This window comes from Heloderma suspectum, chromosome 5, assembly GCF_057233095.1.
Source record: "Heloderma suspectum isolate Gila_16-S chromosome 5, 16-S_ref, whole genome shotgun sequence".
NCBI classification, from domain to species: Eukaryota; Metazoa; Chordata; class Lepidosauria; order Squamata; family Helodermatidae; genus Heloderma; species Heloderma suspectum.
This window is the reverse complement of record NC_139462.1, coordinates 212,452,286-212,469,795: the sequence shown is the minus strand read 5'-3', so window position 1 is coordinate 212,469,795 and position 17,510 is coordinate 212,452,286. Positions and strand designations below refer to the sequence as shown.

Below are 17,510 nucleotides of genomic sequence, written 5' to 3'. Positions count from 1 at the left end.
ACTGGACACTTGACCCAGCACTATTGTCACGGAAGATAACACTATCAATGGCTACTAGTCACAATGGCTATATATTGCCTCCAGTATCAGAGGCAATATACTTCTGAATTCCAATTGCTGGAGAACACAAGCAGAAGGGTGCTATTGCACTCATGTCCTACTTGTGGGCTTCCCACGGGTTGGCCCCTGTGGGAACAGAATGCTGAACTACATAAACAAGCCTTCGTCCTGAACCAACGGGGCTCTTCTTATGTTTTTATAATGGACATGAACAGGCAAGAAGAGACAGCTTCTCATGCTCAAGTGAGCATTCTGCATTCATACTACCCAAGCAAAGATATCAGTACTGGGCAAAGAATTCAGCATTCTAATAATCTTAGCTTTCTCCTTTTTAAAATCAAGTTTCTAGCCCCTAAGGCTTCAAACATAAATGGCAGTGGGGGAGAGAGGTAGGATGACTGAGCAGGATTCTCAGCGTGTGTGGGGTGGGGGATTGGATTGAAATACCCTGCACACCCTCTTTGCCCATCCCCATAAGAAGCAAAAGCAGAAGCAAGCAAGCAGACTCAAATCTGGTTCATTTAAACAATCAGAAAGGTTGCAGAATTTAACTCTTAGCGGAGCAGAATTTTGAAAGTGCATATACAGCCTTGCACATATTGAATTATAAAGTGCAAAAAACCCAAGGGATATGTGCCAAGACAACTAAAATATGTAATAAATAAGGATGCTCTTGTTCACTAAAATCATCTGCAAAGGTGCCCCTACCTTGGGAATTTAGGTGAGCAGCTCCTGGTGACGGGGCCTTTTCTGTCATGGCGCCCTCGCTATCTTCTCTGACTACCTTACTTCCTTTTAGGCACCAGAAAAAAGCAATTTTGCTTAGGCTTTCCACGGGACACAGCTGCATTGCTATTCATCAAATGGATGCCATTCTGATGGCAATTTCAGCTGTCTGAATTGCTTTGTGCATTACTGTAATATTGTTTTAAATCTATTGCAAACTGCCTTGGAGATCAATTGTCTTTTAAATAAAGAATTAGTATATCTTTAAAATAAATATAATTATCCAGAGACAATCAAGCCACAGGCTGCATTTTGACATCATCATCAACAAATGTTTCTCATGATGTCTGAAGGCAGCCTCAGGATTACTTTTTCAGAATACCACCCAACCCAAATACAGTGCCATTCCCAGAAGTTTTAAATGAAACAACTACTTAAATAATTTGTGACCAGGGGCAGGGAGGGGAGAAAGAAAAAGAACCACACAGCTTTTACTTACTCAATGACTTCATCAATCGTTCGAGCAATAATTTGCTTGACAGCATCAATGTTTTCCTCAGAAATCCCTTGAAGGCCTACACTGAAATAAGCTTTGCGCGTAGAGCCATTAAACCTACAACACACGGAGAAAGGAATACAAACAGTACAACAGCTTGCAGCGTTTGCTCTTGGGAAGCTGGATCTTGACAGGGAGAGGAAAGAGGTGACAACATATTGACAACACTTGACAACACGTTGTCGTTCAACAAGAGAAGAACAACGCCCCATAGACAGGTCTATGGAGGCAAACGGCAAGCGCAAACACAGGCGGTGATAGCCCGATCACCAAAAGGAAGCCTCAAGCATCCAAAATGAAGGTGCAGCCAGCTGTTCAGCATGCTCTCATGAGGGCTAAAGGTTGGGAGGAGACAGGGGCATGGACACCATCCCCACCCACTTGGTCCTTGACCTTCCTGTGTTGAGGGGGAAGCTATGAAGGGACTCTTCTCAGGGTTCCTGATTGGAGGGAGGCCATTAGCACCTTGGATAGCTCCTTTAGAGTTCTGATTGAAACTCGGAATGGATTCACTCTGGAAGGTGCTGGCCAGGGTGTCCTCACCCACACGAAGGAGATCTGTTGCCTCAGCAAGATGCAGAGGCCTTCTGATGGCTGCCCGGTCTTATCCTGCTGTTGGCCCTGCCTCTCTGAAAAGCTGCCTGTGGCTTTAAAAGACAGTTCCTCAATTCTGCAGCCACTAGGACAAGAACGTTGGGGTCCGGGGTGTGCGTGCGTGCCCACACCCCCTCCACACTTTCAGTCTTCACATGAATAGGCTGAACACCTACACAGGGCTGGTGAAAATTAGTTTTCCAAAACACACTTTTAGCATATTTTGGCAAAAGCATTAAGAAAGCACTCGCCCAGTTACGAATGGTAAGTCCTCTCCCACAAGCCACCTTTATTCATGTAGTATTTATGTTTCAAATCCAACCCTCCCAAATTCCCTATTTATCTCAGTTCCAACAAGTTCAACTGGGGTGTCCCACCTGAACAGCAAAGAGAGGATCCCTCCTATTTTTAATGCCCAGCCCCAGTAATTAAACACCACAAATTAAAGTCAAGCTATTGGATGGGCTCCAACAGCATGGTAAGAAAACAAACTTACCCAACGTCAGGTGAAAAATCTGTACCCAGACCAGCCTCGATTAAAGCTTTATAAAACGGAGAATTTGGACCACCAACCAACAGAGAAGACAAGAGGTTCAGCGTGAAGTTTTCAAAATTATCAGTAATGCTAAAGAAACAGAAAGAACAGTTCAGAGCACTGCTGTGGGGGATGTGGTGACATCACCTTATTTTATCTGGGTCTAAGCGAGTGTTGGGCCATGTCCGCTGGGAACATGCCGCAATCAAAGTTCACCCCATCAGGGAAAACATCTCTAGACTGCAGGGATACTATGATCTTAACGTGTCAGACTGTCCACAGGACAGGACACCATGCAAAAAGAGGGGACCTCTGGGTGGAAGCTTCATATCCCCACTCAGCTGGGAAGCTCACTGGGAGAGCTTGAACCAGTCACACTCTCTCAAGCCTAACCTACCCCATAGGGCTGTTGTTGGGAGGATACAATGTACACCACCCTAAGCTCCATGGCGGAGGACAGGATTTTTTTAAAAAAAGGGTGGAATGCAGTAATGCAAGCTAGCCCCTTGGAGAGCAGAGGGGGAAAAAAATCTCTGCTCCCCTTTCTTAGCTAAGCCTCTATGAAAGGGAGGAAAAGGAGAAAAGGCAGGATTCCAGGCAAGGCTAAGTATCACCATGACCGTCCCAAACTAGCCCGTTTCTGATGGCTGGGTTAAAATTTCAGGAACCTGGGGTTGGATGCAGAGTTGGAAAAAGCAGGGAAAACAGCGACACAATGCAACACATTTCAAGGGTCCTCGTAGCTGAAGATGCTCCCAAGTGAAGCCACAGCTGGGAATAGCAAGTATGATTAAAAACAAAACTCTCTTCGCGTTCTGACCCACGTACTCTGCCAGGAGGTAGCTGACGCTGACCATCGTCTGCTTCTTGGCGTCCGTTGCAAATGAATCCGTACCACACGTCACATGGTGTTCCCTCTGTGAAAGAGAAGCCAACGAGTGAGCGGAGGCAGGGGAATGCCGGTTTCTCCCCACTCCTCCGAGTCTGAGTTAGCGAAACTACTTACCTAAGACACTTTGTCCATCAACCTCAACCTTCCGCCCTCCAGATGTGTGGGACTACAACTCCCAGCATCCCCAGCCAGCTGGCCGAGGGTGCTGGGAGTTGTAGCCCCACACATCTGGAGGGCGGAAGGTTGTGGAAGGTTGGTCCACTCTGACTGGCAGTGGGTCTACAGGGTCGAAGGACAGGGGTCTTTCTTTCTCATCACCTGCGACCTGGTCCTTGATTAACTGCAGATGCCATGGACCACACAACCGGCCTTCCGCATGCAAAGCAGGGCCTATACCTCTGAGCTATGGTTCTCTCTCTCTCTCTCTTGTTCTCTTTCTCTAACCGAGAGCCATGTTCAGCTTGCCAAGCCAGTAGGGCTGGCCCAAGACATTTTGCTGCCTGAGGTGGAGTGGCAAATGATGCCTCCATCCTTGTCAAGGTGTGCAGTACCCAAGGCCAGTCAAGTGATTTTGGCACTCAGGACAGAAAACCCCACCAACAGGGACTGCTGCAGCCCTCCCTGTCATAAAACAATCACCACCACCGCCAATTTGATGCCCTTTCAGGACACCCCAAAATCAGCCGCCTCACAAGGCTTAATGAGAGGACCAGCCCTGGAAGCTGGCTCTGCCAAAGGGTTACACTGGAAAGCGCCCCGGGTGCAACAACCAAGAATGAGGCGCTATGGCCTTCATGTGAAGGCTAAAAGTGCAGAGGGGATGCGTGAAAGCCCTGGCCCTCAATGTCCCCATCCCAATGGCCGCAGGGTCAAGCAATTGTCCTTTAAAGCCACAGACAGCTGCTCAGCAAGGTAGGGCCAGACCGGGCTGCTGTCAGAGGGCCTCAAAAGGCCTCTGCATCTTGCTGAGGCAACAGCTCTCCTTTGTGTGGGTGAGAGCACTTCTACAGAAGCACAGAGCAGAAACCCTGGTGTACACAAATTATCGTGCAAACAAATACGCACAGGCTTATCCCAGAGTTGCTGCGGTGGGACAGCGGTATTCGGCTCAAATTTCTGGAACTGACTCAGGGCTTCCTCATGGATTTGTTTCAAGTGCTGCTCTAGCGGGAAATTCCCGTAAGTAAAGAACCTGTAATTGGATGAATCAGCATCAGCAGAATCACTATCCAAGGAAAGGCTGTACGCACAAAGGCTTGGATCCAGGAAGGCCCATTTACATGAACGGAGGAGGGGGAAGAGCAGATGCCACTAGATTCTTTGTTCTCTTTGGACTGCAGACCCTTGCAGCACAACAGATGCTGCTCTAGAGCAGAGGTGTTGGACCTCAGGCCTGCAGGCCAAATTTGGCCTACCTGAGCCCCAATCTGGCCCCCCAGTTCCTCGAACGGCCCTACCCCCTTCCCCGACCATGGGGTGCCTTCCCACCTTTTGCACATTTTTTGCCTATGCTACAAGGCTGAAATGCTTCTTTTAAGACTTGGTTACTGACAGTAAGAACTTTAGGCTAAAATATGGTAGCACTTGGGGAATTTCTGACTCTGCCCCATTTGCCTTCCAGCCGGCCCACCACAATAGCCCCGAGAGCTTCTCCAACATTGAATTTGGCCCACAGCATAAAAGAGGTTCAACACCCCTGCACTAGAGGATTCCCTGACCTTTAGAAGCAGCTTTTCCAGGAAGCGCAAAAGATTTGGGGTAAGGTAGGAAGATTCCTAAGGGCGCAATCCTATCGGGATAGGTGGCCGCCTATCCAATGCAGGGCAGGAGAAGCGCCGAGGGGATCTTCCCCTCTGCTCTTTAGCAGTAAATGCAGGGCGGCTGGACAGCCGATTTCTGTCTAGCCGTGGGACCTTGGAGCGCGGGAAGAGGCAGCCGAACAACACGTAGGATGTGTCGTACCAGAATTTCCAACTTCCCTGCCTCGCCACGCCCCCAGGAATGCCCCGTTTTTGCTGCTTCGCATTCCTCTTTCGAGCGCAGAGCACTGGGCTGTTCCACGCTGCCTACAAGGCAGCGCGGGAGGGAGTGGAGGTCAGTTCCTGGGAACTGACCTATCCTATGGCCATCTAGCCGCTGACTGGCGTCTGTAGGATTGCACCCTAAAAGCACCAGCATATGTTGACCACCAGATGTGATTGTCTAGATCCTGGCTAAAACACAACTGAAAGAAACTACCCGCCTCTCTACTGGCATGTCATAAAATACATTGGCCACATTCAGATAATAAGCTGAGATAGGAATAATTCTTTTGTCCATGTGCACAACCCCTTCTCATGAGCTACGAGATCAGGAAGCTTCCATTTAAACATAGTTTCCCATTTCTTCCAAACTGGGAAACTATGGTTACCAGCTCCTGAACGAGCCAGGATCATAAACCAACTTCAAACTGCGGTTTAATATCCTGACTTGTCCCAAAGCTGGTCACCATACATTTCTGGTTGAGATTAAACAGGGAAACTATGGTTAATTAGAGACAGCCTGCTTTAATAGTGGCTTGAAGAAATGACCCGAGTGCATGGAGAAAAGGCTCGTTCTCAGCTTATTAAGCTGATATTTGATGGTCCAAACCGGGCCACTGTTATATCTAAAATAATGAGATTTATCTTGATAAGGGAATACAAAAAGGTAAAAAACTGCCTGTAAGCATCCTGCTGCATTTGCACAGGAAATTAAACGCACAGATAACCCAGGTAGGACTGAGTGACTTGCTCTCTCCCAAGATGGACTTTGGACAATGAAATGACATTAGTGGTGTTGAACACACACAGGATTAGCACAGTGAGGGCTTTCTTTTCTTTCTTTCACACTTCTGATACCTTGCATTGCTGGGATGGTAATGGGTGGCATGGAATTGTTTCAGCTGTTCCCAGGAAAGATCAGGGATCTTCAGTGGGTCACCCCCGGACACAACGGCATATGTGTGATCAGGGAGTATCTTGTTCTGAAGGTGCTGAGAGAATACTCTCTCATTGTCTGTCTTAAAAGAAATATTTTAGTAAGAATAAAAACACTTCAGCAAATCATGTATGCGCAACAGCACCAAATGCACAATTAATACTTTCAGGAAACTGTTGGATAATATCTAAGGATTTGTTTTGAAGATGCAATAATTCCTGGGAGTCAGGGTAACATTGCAGGCAAGGTGAAAAGCGTTCTTAACCCAGGTGAGTCAGAGTACTCAACACAGCAGGTATATCGGTATGGCAAGGCTGGACATCATACGCACTCCCCTGGCCTCTGCCACCCCTGCTGCACGGGGGGGGGGGGGGGGGGGATGATACAGAGGCTTAGAAGTGACAACTTTAGCTAGCTTAAAAACAAGCTAAATTTGTCTCTTTTAGGCCTCCATAGCAGTTTGCTGCTCAATTTTTAATTTTTCTGTGGGGTTTTTGCCGTGCCAAATGTAATCAACACGGCAGTGCGAGTGCGGCCCACGGGGGGGGGGGGGGGCAGGACCTCTGGAAGTTGCCCACCCCTGCACTACACCCTAAGGCTGCATTAGCTTTTTAAGCAGCCGCATCACACTGTTGGCTCATGCTGGACCTATGATCAGCTAAGGCACCTAGATCCTTTCCACACACACTGCTGCCAAGCCAGAGATCTCCCTCATCTGATACGTGTGCAGTTGTTTTATACCTAAAGGCAGGGCTTTACACATTTCTGTCTGTTGAATTTCATCTTGCTGGTTCCAGCATTCCAGCCCATCAAGATCCTTTTGACTCTAGATTCTATCTTCTATGGTGTTAGCAATCCCTCCCAGCTTCATATCATCTGCGGATTTGGTAAGCACACCTCCTATACTGGGGGGGGGGGGGGGCACACTTGTAGGCCAAAACATCTGGAGGGCCACAACTCCCATCAGCCTTAGCCAGCACAGGCATGGATGGTGAGGCATGCTAGTTGTAGGCTGAAACATCTGGAGGGCCACAAATTGCCCTCCCCTGCTCTATGCCCTCATCCAAATCATTTATAAAAATGCTGAATTAGCACAAGGCCTAAGAGTGTGGCACTCCACGTGAGACCTCTCTCCAGGTTGGCAGTGAACTGGATCCAGGATCTGTCTTCCACAAGAGGAAGGATTCCACCCATGGAAGGTCCATCTGCCCTATTTTGGGGATCTCTCCCCCAAACACCCCCTTGCCCACCCCGATTCGGCAGGCTCTCTGTGTAGCATTTTCACGGGATTGAGGGGCTACCATGGGAAGGAGGGGGCGAAGAAGCCCACTACCACCAGCCCAGTTGCTCACACTTAAATCTGGATCCAACCCACAACGTTTACCACTTTGAGGAGAAGTAGGCCTCAGAGAGGCTGAGCCACAAACCTAGCTTTTAAAAGATTGTTCCTAAATCAATTTTTATTCCACCCACCTGCAGCTTGGAGTTTACGTCCGGGAAACCAGCACCGTTCCAAATTTAAGCTATAAATTAAAATACATAAAGTGTTCCCATCTAGTAAAAGTGACCATAACATTTAAAAAAATACTTACAAATGCTCCCTTCATTTCATTAAAAACAACTCCTTTGAAGGCTAATGGTGTCTGAGGGTCTGTTGGATTCTCATGTTCTAACCTCCAACCTTCCTGCCTGTGTGAGATTAAGACATACAAAACTGGGTTAGTATTCCTTTAGGTTGTACTAACGTGTCAGTGTGCGTGTGTCAAAATGCGAGATCTTACCAGAAATCTAGATGTCTCAAACAAGGAAAAAACACAGCATCCAGGTACACAGACAGAAGATTCTGAAAATCTTTGGGATTTTGCGTGGAAAATGGGTAGAGAGTATAGTCGCTAGCTGTACAGAAAAGAAATACATACATACCTCTATTAATGATTTCTATAGCGCGTTTATTGTGTTTTACAGTCTTCATCTAATTTATGGTCAGAACCCTGGGTGGCATCATTCCCTCTATTTCCAACATTCAGGTGTGCGTGCAGATGCCTGTGTGGCTAAAACGGCACCATTCATGGGTAGGAGGGAGGAATTGGAAAGCCTGGAAGAACCCCAAGGTTTGCAGAATAAAAAGGAAAGAAATAAAAAGAACCCAGAGTGTATGTGGAGGAACCCCAAAACAGCCCAGAGAGGACCTAGCATGCACAATGGCTACAGAATAATGACTGACTGTTGGGAGTGGGGACACGGAAAACTGAGGGAATGAAGTATCGTGGAGGAGGACATGACCAATTGATTGGAACAGTGAAGAAGAGCACTCCATGCTGTCACATTATGTTGCAGTTCCCATTTCTTATTAACTGATGAGTATACTAGTACTTTTTAGTTGCTGCCTTAACCAGAGTTAAACCAACCCCTACCTCTGTTACCAGCAATCCTTTAACTGGAAATGCCAGCTATTAGACCTAGGACCTTCGGCACGCAAAGGATGTGTTCCGCCCTTCGATCTGAGCCAAGGCCTTCCATATTGAAGCCCAACCACCAAAATGTTAAACCAAGCCTATTGGAAGCCCTCGGCACAGTCCTACCATCCTCCGTTTCCAAGGAAATCTCCTTTCATCAGCAAACAGTGCACGGCTTCTGGGGGCAGGGCCTTCAATAGGAGTTTTGCCAACACCCAAAAAGGCCTGCCCTCCAAAATAGGGCTACACTTTGTTTAGGAAAGATACTCATCCGCCCCCAGCACTATACAGAGAACTCCAATCCTTGATAAGCACTGGATAGCTTAATAAAGCTACATCTGTCCCAGTTCAACACTAACATACAAGTGGAATCTGCAACAAAATGTTGCAGTGTAGCCTCCTTCCTAAACGGAGTGTTCCTGTTCAAGCCATCCCCTCCAAGCGGAGCATTTCACTCTTCCACTCCATGCAATGTCCCATGTTTCTTTTTCAATTGTAGCTACTGAGCATGCTCAGTCTTCATTGGGATGTTTTGGGGCCCACTACTCTGCTTTTAAAAACATATTTGTACTTCGCCAAACCTCAGGGATTCCCCCAAACACGGTGATAGCTCCTCCTTGTTCCTCCTTGTATCATCATACAAATAAGTTGCCATTTACAGATGGTGAAAATCCAGGAAGATGCTTACTTTTCATTTGCTCACCTGTAAATGCATTCATGAACGTGGAGAGTGACCTGTTCAGCATTTTGAAAAAGGGATCTCTGACGGGATACTTTTGAGAACCGCAAAGCACAGTGTGTTCGAGGATATGGGGGACGCCGGTACTGTCCATGGGGGTGGTACGGAATTGAACGCTGCAAGGCAAACGGGAAAACACTTGTGAGTTTAACACCCGGAAGACGTCATCCTACACATGAGAATCATTTGCAACAGTGCAGGACCTAGGATCTGGGGGACCCTCGGCCAAGGCTCTCTGAATCTGGAAGAAGCAAGTGTGCAAATTCTCTTACTCTACCCTCGGACCTTCCAGGGACACCTCCATGCAAAGTGAGAAAATAGCAGACGGCCCTTTGGGGGATTCCAGAAAATGTCTGACCTCTCCATCCCATGCAGCCAGCCCTGACTGGCAACCCCATAAGTGTATGACTTTCTCCCCACCCCAAGGGAATTGTCAAACCCTGAACCCAATGCACTTTTCATTCGGTTTGGACACAGTACTTTACTCTTGGTGCTTAAGTTATCGTACTCAAATCTTGAAGATTCTCTGCTTACATAGGTGTGTGGACACAGGATAAAAGCTTTACGGTGCAATCCTACGCATGTTTAGATGGAAAAAAAGTCCTCCAACTCCCAGCATTCCCCAGCCACTCACCATGGCTGGCTGGGGAATGCTGGGAGTTGTAGGACTTTTTTCTGTCTAAACATGCATAGGATTGTGTCTTAAATGTAGCACACATTATCATTATCATTATTATCATTATTATCATTTACATTTCTATACAGCCCAATAGCTGGAGCTCTCTGGACGGTTTACAAAGATTAAAAACATTAAAAATATAATATACAGAGATTAAAAACCATTTACATAAAAAACACATGAACAGACAAGATATACAAAAGAAACCTATTTCTAAAACAACTTCAAACAAACAATCTCAAAAACAAACAACAATAACCGTAAGACATTCCAGGATCGATTAAACACTTATCATATACTGCTGAATGCCTGGGAGAAGAGAAAGGTCTTAACCTGGTGCCGAAAAGATAACAATGTTGGCGCCAGGCGGGCCTCGTCAGGGAGATCATTCCATAATTTGGGGGCCACCACCAAAAAGGCCCTCTCCCTTGTTGCTATCTTCTGAGCTTCCCTTGGTGTAGGCAGCCGGAGGACAGCCTTAGATGCTGAGCGTAGTATACGGGTAGGTTCATGTCAGGAGAGGCGCTCCATCAGGCATTGTGGTCCCAAGCAGTGTAAGGCTTTATAGGTTAAAACCAGCACCTTGAACCAGGCTCGGAAACATACAGGCACCCAGTGCAAACGGGCCAGAGTCGGTCTTATACATTCGGACCTTCTGGTCCCTGTTATCAATCTGGCCGCCGCAATTTGCGTTATATATGCTTGATATATAGTGCTAAAAGCACTCTATCGTAACTCCCCATTATCAGCTATGGTTCATGTGACCTACCTAAAACAAGGTTGTTAGACGGATAAAATGGGCAAGGAGAGATCCATGCATGCTGTCTGCACCTCCTTTGGAGGAATGGTAGAATAAAAACGGAACTGAAGATCAACAAGAAAGAGACATGTCCTAGACAACCCAGAGAGCTTCACGACCGAGCATGCAGCTGAATCCAGATCTCCCTGGTACAAGCGAAGAACTCATCATACCCACTTGGTGCTCAAATTAGCTTCCAACAGGGAGAAGACAACCTGGTGCCCTTCAGATGCTTGGGACTACAAGTCCCATCAGCCCCAGTCAGTAAGGCCAATGGCTAGGGATTGTGGCAGTTGTACTACAAAACAGCTGGAGGCTGTTGCCCACCACTGGCTTAGGAGGAGAGGTGACAGGAAAAGCTACAGCGCTTTTCAAGAAAAGAGTGATAAAAAGGATCTAGAATCATCAAGGGATTTTCAAAGACAAATGCCTCTCATGTGGTCCCCAAAAGGTAGAAAAGAGATACTCAAAAGTATCCTGTCATCATCACCACCACTATCTTCATATTCATCACCACCACCTACCTGAACAGATTATTGGAATCCTCTCGTGCCACGTGCAAATATTTGGCTCCTGTCTTATCATGGCTGAGGTTAACAGCAGTCAAGAAAAACTCGGGTACAGCCGTCACCTGAGTGGGGAAAACACACACACACCTTCCTGTTAACACCAATTACTAGGTCCCAGGCCAGGCCAACTTTACGGCTTGGAGACACAGACCGCCACAATCTACACAGGAAGAAAACAACAGCACAACCACATATTTATATATACATATATACACATATCCAACAGAAACACACACACGTTTGGGACTGGGCACCTATTTTCCTTGCTGCCAAGGCAAACAATCTAGGCCACAATTGTTTTTATTATGTCTGTGTTAGTTATCTGTTTTGTGTGAGGGAGGTTAAGACGAGAGAGAGAGCGCGCGAGCACTAGTCACAGAATCGTAGGGCTGGAAGGGGCCTAGGTCATCCAGTGACGTTCATGGCTGAGCAGGGATTGGAGACCAGGTCTGGTCCAGCACTTTACCCATTACACCAGGGGTTCATAACCTGCGCCCCCAACCCCTCAAGGGTGCCCTGACCTTCCACTGCCTGTTCTCCCTACTCCAGGGGTGGGGAACCTCTTTCAGCCTGATGGGCCTAATTCAATTTTGCAGAAGCGCTGGGAGGCTGCCTTCCAATGGTGGTGGGACCAAAAACACAAAGAACACCATCACGTCGTAGAACAGGGGAAAAGCTGCATGAAAGCAGGGAAACCACCAAACTATCAGTAACTGGGGTAAAGGGAAGGTGGTGTGGTCATCGGGGGGACCCGGAATGGTGGGATTTGGCCCTTGGGCCTGAGATTCCCCACCCCTGCTCTAGTCCCTCCCCCAGAGATCCTCACACAAATTGTTCTTTCCCTGCCGCTGCGAGCGGCAAAGAAAGCTCTGTACCAGAATTGCTGGGATGTGTGTACGTTTGTGTGTGCGTGCACATATACCGGAGTCACATGTGGCCCTCAGGGCCCAAACGGTTGTGCATCACTGCATTACACTACGGGCCAGCCTCTCACTTTACCCTGGATTTAGGAGAGGTTCAGAAACTACATGGATATCTCTTGGTGCTTCCAAGACCTGGCACAAAACGAGACGCTGACTTGTTCCGTCTCTGCAGGTGCCAGAGAATTTTTGACACCGGCTGGTTCTGCCTCTCCCGCCCAGCAGGAAGCGAGCTGTCACCTCCTGTCCGAGAACTGGCATCTCTGACCTTGTGTTGGCCAATGAGGGGCACACTGCCTGAGATTTGGGATCACGACTGGCCACCCAGATTTGTGGATCCTTGGCTCAGCCCCTTCTGCAGGATTCCAGAAGGCTCTGGCATAGGAATCTCAGCTGAAACCAGTCAGTGAACTTTCTCGCAACCAGCTGTAAAGCGAGGTGGCATCACACCAGTGTCTGGGAAGCTTCAACCCCTGGAAGCATAGCTAGAAGCTGTAGTAACCTTCTGCTGAGCTGTCATAACCTTCTAATCAGTTGCACTCCATGCAAACTCACATTGCACAACGGATTTAGGGAAGCAGGTTTGTTCCAGAGAACAATTAGGTCCCTTGGAAGCTTATCAAGGCTTCTTGAAACGAGGTCAGGAACAGCAGACAAGGTTCCCAGAAAGAAAGCTTGTCCGCCACTACCGATCTTCCCCAGCACGGTACAGTCACAGGGGAGTGCTGGGGGCGCTATATCATTTACTCTCAGTTCATGCTGGATGCAGTGAGAGGCCCAATGTGAGGGTTCTGCAAGAGTTTCTCAGCAGAAAAGTTGCCATGGAAAGTACTGCCGGAACTTTTAACCTTCAGATCTGACTGGATGCCCCCAGCACCAGAAAGCTCTGAGCTACCAGGGAAACTAGATAGATATTAGAGCTGGGGGCTGTAGCAAAGAAACCGTAGTACCTGGCTTACTGTGAACCCATGGATACGATCCCCAGTCTTGTACTGCAGTGCTCTTTCATTAGCAGAACTGCCTTTCCACCTCCACGATCTTGGATTGAACGATCTGGAACTACATGTTTTTTTAAAAAAGAGAGAGAGGATCAAACCAAAGATGAATCTTGTTTGTTTCCCGAAAAAGGAGCACAGAGGTCCCTGCCCCACACCGCCTTTAATCTAAAATTTGGCACAGGAGAAACAGCGAAGAGGGAAGCAGAGGTGAACAGGGAAGCAATAATGCAGATTTCAGCTGCACAAGCAGAGGCCTAGTTACTGTGGGCAGCCTCCCTCATAACAGGGAAGCAAGATGGCAGAAACGGATGGACGAACAAATAGGAGAGAGAGGGATCAAAGATAAATGCCAAGGCCAAAAGTTTACCTAGCCCCGCTTCCACGACATAAAAGAGGTTCTACCCTTAAAGGCGGCCTAGCAATCATTTTAAATAAACAATCTCTGGGCATGCGACCTACTCCAGAGGGCTGTTGTGAGGATAATACAGGGATAGGAAGAACCGGCATCCTAGTTTCAAGAGTGGCCATTCAGGTGTCTCCAAGAGGACAGACAACAAAAGCTATGGACTTTCCACCACTGTTGGTCCCCAGCATCTGGTATTTTGAGGTATGCTGCCTCTGAACATGGAGGTTCCACTTAGCAATGAGGCGTGACAACTGGAGTCAGAAAAGGCAGGTTTGCCACAAAAATCACGCTAGTGATGATGATTAAAGCAATCAAGTGCTGGGGCAAGGGAGAAGGGCTGTGGCTCATGCTCTGCACGCAGAAATCCCAGGTTTGATCCCCAACGTCTCCAGTGGCTAGACGGACCAAGGGTAAGACTCAGTACAAGACACCCTAAAACCCAAGAAAAGTGACCTGTACTCAGGATCTCTAGTCAAAAGCTGGGGAGGGGGCAAGGTGGCCAGTTCTTCTCATCCATAAATGTGATCATCATTCCCAATCCTTCCCAAATCCCATCCATCAATAACCGCAGAGTAAAACCGCATTTCACCAGCAACGCTTCAGCCACCCTCCCCAAATTCTCTTTAGTAATCAGATGGGACATGGGGGAGGGGGAGGGGGGGTGGAGAGACACAGAAAAACATTCTGCTCCCAACTGATACTGTAAGCCGAGCAAAAAGCCACAAGGCAGCCTCCATAAATCTAATAATCCAACTACTGGTTTGTTGTTGTTGTTGTTTTCCAAAAAGGTTTGGCGGAGAAAGTAGTATGAGGGGGCTTGAGAACGGGCAGGCATTTTGCTGAACTGCTGAAGAGGAGAGGTGCCGGGGCTCATGCCTATTTTAGAGACACCCCCTCAGACTAAGAGGCCCCCTGCCCCTTATATTAGCCCAAGCGCAAGCTGCAGCTGAGCAGTAGCAGATGGAAGATATCCTGCATATGCACAGAAGCACCCTTCCCCTCCCCCCCAGCAGAAGAAGCAGACTCCAAGGGATTCTGCATGTGCTCAGAGACATCCTTCCCCTCCCCCCCTCCGGCCAGGAGAAGCAGACTCCAAGGGATTCTGCATATGCTCAGAGACACCCTTCCCCTCCCCCCCTCCGGCCAGGAGAAGCAGACTCCAAGGGATTCTGCATATGCTCAGAGACACCCTTCCCCTCCCCCCCTCCGGCCAGGAGAAGCAGGCTCCAAGGGATTCTGCATATGCTCAGAGACACCCTTCCCCTCCCCCCCTCCGGCCAGGAGAAGCAGGCTCCAAGGGATTCTGCATATGCTCAGAGACACCCTTCCCCTCCCCCCCTCCGGCCAGGAGAAGCAGGCTCCAAGGGATTCTGCATATGCTCAGAGACACCCTTCCCCTCCCCCCCTCCGGCCAGGAGAAGCAGACTCCAAGGGATTCTGCATATGCTCAGAGACACCCTTCCCCTCCCCCCCTCCGGCCAGGAGAAGCAGGCTGCAAGGGATTCTGCATATGCTCAGAGACACCCTTCCCCTCCCCCCTCCGGCCAGGAGAAGCAGGCTGCAAGGGACGAGCCCCCGCCCCGCACAAACAAACCCAGAGGACGCATAATTATATGAGACGACTAGCAAGCGGGGCGGGGAGAGACTAAGGAGGCCTGGAGGAGGCCGACGATAAGGGCATCTCGGAGCATGTGCTGAGCGCCCACCAGGCTGGAGCGCAAGCGAGCGGCGCGAAAGGCCCCAGCCTCGCTCGCCCGCCCCGCCCGCGGCTCCTTCCCGTCCTCACCGGGCCAGGCTCAGCAGCGCCAGCCGCCGCCCCGCAGCGCCACACCGGCCCCACATGGCGCAGCCCGACCTGCCCGGCGGCCACCGCAGAAGCGAATGGAGGAGGCGGCCGCCCCCGAGTGCGCACGCGCGGGCCGCCTTCCGCCGAGCCCTGGCGCCGCCGCCGCCGCCGCCGCCGCCGCGGACTGGTCGCCCGGGCCAGGGCCGCCCTCGGGGCCGGCCGCCGGGGGCTCCGCCTCTTCCCGCGGCTGGGAGCGGCGTCAGGGGCCCGGCCCGGCCCGGCCCGGCCCCTCTGCCTCGTCCCTCGCGGGCAGGGCCCCGCTTGCTGCGTGCGGGCCCCTCCGACGCGCGTGGGCCTGCTCAGGAGTCCGCCCCGCTGCGTGCAGCGGGGCTGACTCCCCGGAAGGGGTGCCCGGAATCGGTCGCCTCAGGACGTGTCGGGCTCACGCCGGACGGTGCGGGTGCTTTGGCTGAATCCAGAGAGCCCCAGAAAGGTGTCATGAGGACCGGTCGCGAAATGTCACCGTGGGCGGGCAGCCGGGGCAGATGGAAAAGTAGTGGCATAATATGGCCACGTTGGCCAGTCCCCATTAACCATCTAGCTGCCCTAGGCTGGGTGGGTAGGCAGATGTTTTATCGTGAGCCTTTAAAAGAAAGGTTTACCTCCCAGAAAACGTAGGCTACGGGGCAACATCGAAATCCGTGAAATGAATAAATAAATGAGGTATTCTGTTTGCCCAGCAGATCACATTAAGCACAAACCTTAAGCATGCAAAGCCTTGTGCATTTAGCCTGATCATCTGTTCTTCGCTTATCTTTTTTTCACCAGCTGCATTGTGTAGCCTACTCCTCCGTCACTTCTCTCTGCCTCTCCCATGGTTAAATGCATGTTACTCAAAGTGAAAGGAAAGCACTTTTTAAAACACTTCTTTTTCTGCCATAGGGCCTAATAATTTATTTGGGGGGGGGGGGTTTGCAGAAGCAACAGTAAGAATCAAACATGGAACAACCGATTGGTGCAAAATTGGGAAAGGAGTACGACAAGGCTGCATATTGTCGCCCTGCTTATTTAACTTACATGCAGAGTACATCATGAGAAACGCCGGGTTGGATGAATCACAGGTCGGAATTAAGATTGCCGGAAGAATGATCAACAACCTCAGATACGCAGACGATACCACCCTAATGGCAGAAAGCGAAGAGGATCTAAAGAGCCTCTTGTTGAGGGTGAAAGTGGAGAGTGCAAAAGCTGGTTTGAAACTCAACATTACAAAAACGAAGATCATGGCATCTGGCCCCATCACTTCCTGGCATATAGAAGGGGAAGAAATGGAAGCAGTGACAGATTTCACTCTTGGGCTCCAAGATCACCGCAGACGGTGACTGTAGCCATGAAATTAAAAGACGCTTGCTCCTGGGGAGGAAAGCTATGGCAAACCTAGACAGCATAGTAAGAAGCAGAGACATCACCTTGCCGACAAAGGTCCGTCTAATCAAAGCTATGGTTTTCCCAGTAGTAATGTACAGCTGTGAGAGCTGGACTATAAGGAAGGCTGAGCGCCGAAGAATTGATGCTTTCGAACTGTGGTGCTGAAGAAGACTCTTACGAGTCCCCTGGACTGCAAGGAGGTCAAATCAGTCAATCCCAAAGGAAATCAACCCTGACTGCTCCTTGGAAGGACAGATACTGAAGCTGAAGGTCAAATATTTTGGCCACCTAATGCGAAGAGAAAACTCTCTGGAAAAGACTCTGATGCTGGGAAAGACTGAAGGCAAAAGGAGAAGGGGACGGCAGAGGATGAGATGGCTAGATAGCGTCACCGATGCAATGAATATGA

At 49.3% G+C, this 17,510-nt stretch overlaps 1 protein-coding gene across 1 annotated transcript in view; it reads right to left on the bottom strand.

Annotated features, from left to right (window-relative positions):
• Positions 1-15,770, bottom strand: part of PITRM1 (pitrilysin metallopeptidase 1) — a 50,598-nt gene extending 34,828 nt beyond the window's left edge. Inside the window, exons 1-11 of the mRNA XM_084859228.1 lie at positions 15,674-15,770; positions 13,434-13,542; positions 11,519-11,625; positions 9,481-9,632; positions 8,103-8,217; positions 7,914-8,010; positions 6,243-6,403; positions 4,429-4,555; positions 3,300-3,388; positions 2,433-2,561; positions 1,286-1,399 (exon numbers count right to left, since the gene is read on the bottom strand). Of these exons, the coding sequence (XP_084715354.1) occupies positions 1,286-1,399; positions 2,433-2,561; positions 3,300-3,388; positions 4,429-4,555; positions 6,243-6,403; positions 7,914-8,010; positions 8,103-8,217; positions 9,481-9,632; positions 11,519-11,625; positions 13,434-13,542; positions 15,674-15,729 (1,256 nt within the window). The 5' untranslated portion in view covers positions 15,730-15,770. The remainder of the gene's footprint in view (positions 1-1,285; positions 1,400-2,432; positions 2,562-3,299; positions 3,389-4,428; positions 4,556-6,242; positions 6,404-7,913; positions 8,011-8,102; positions 8,218-9,480; positions 9,633-11,518; positions 11,626-13,433; positions 13,543-15,673) is intronic.
• Positions 15,771-17,510: the final 1,740 nt, after the last annotated feature.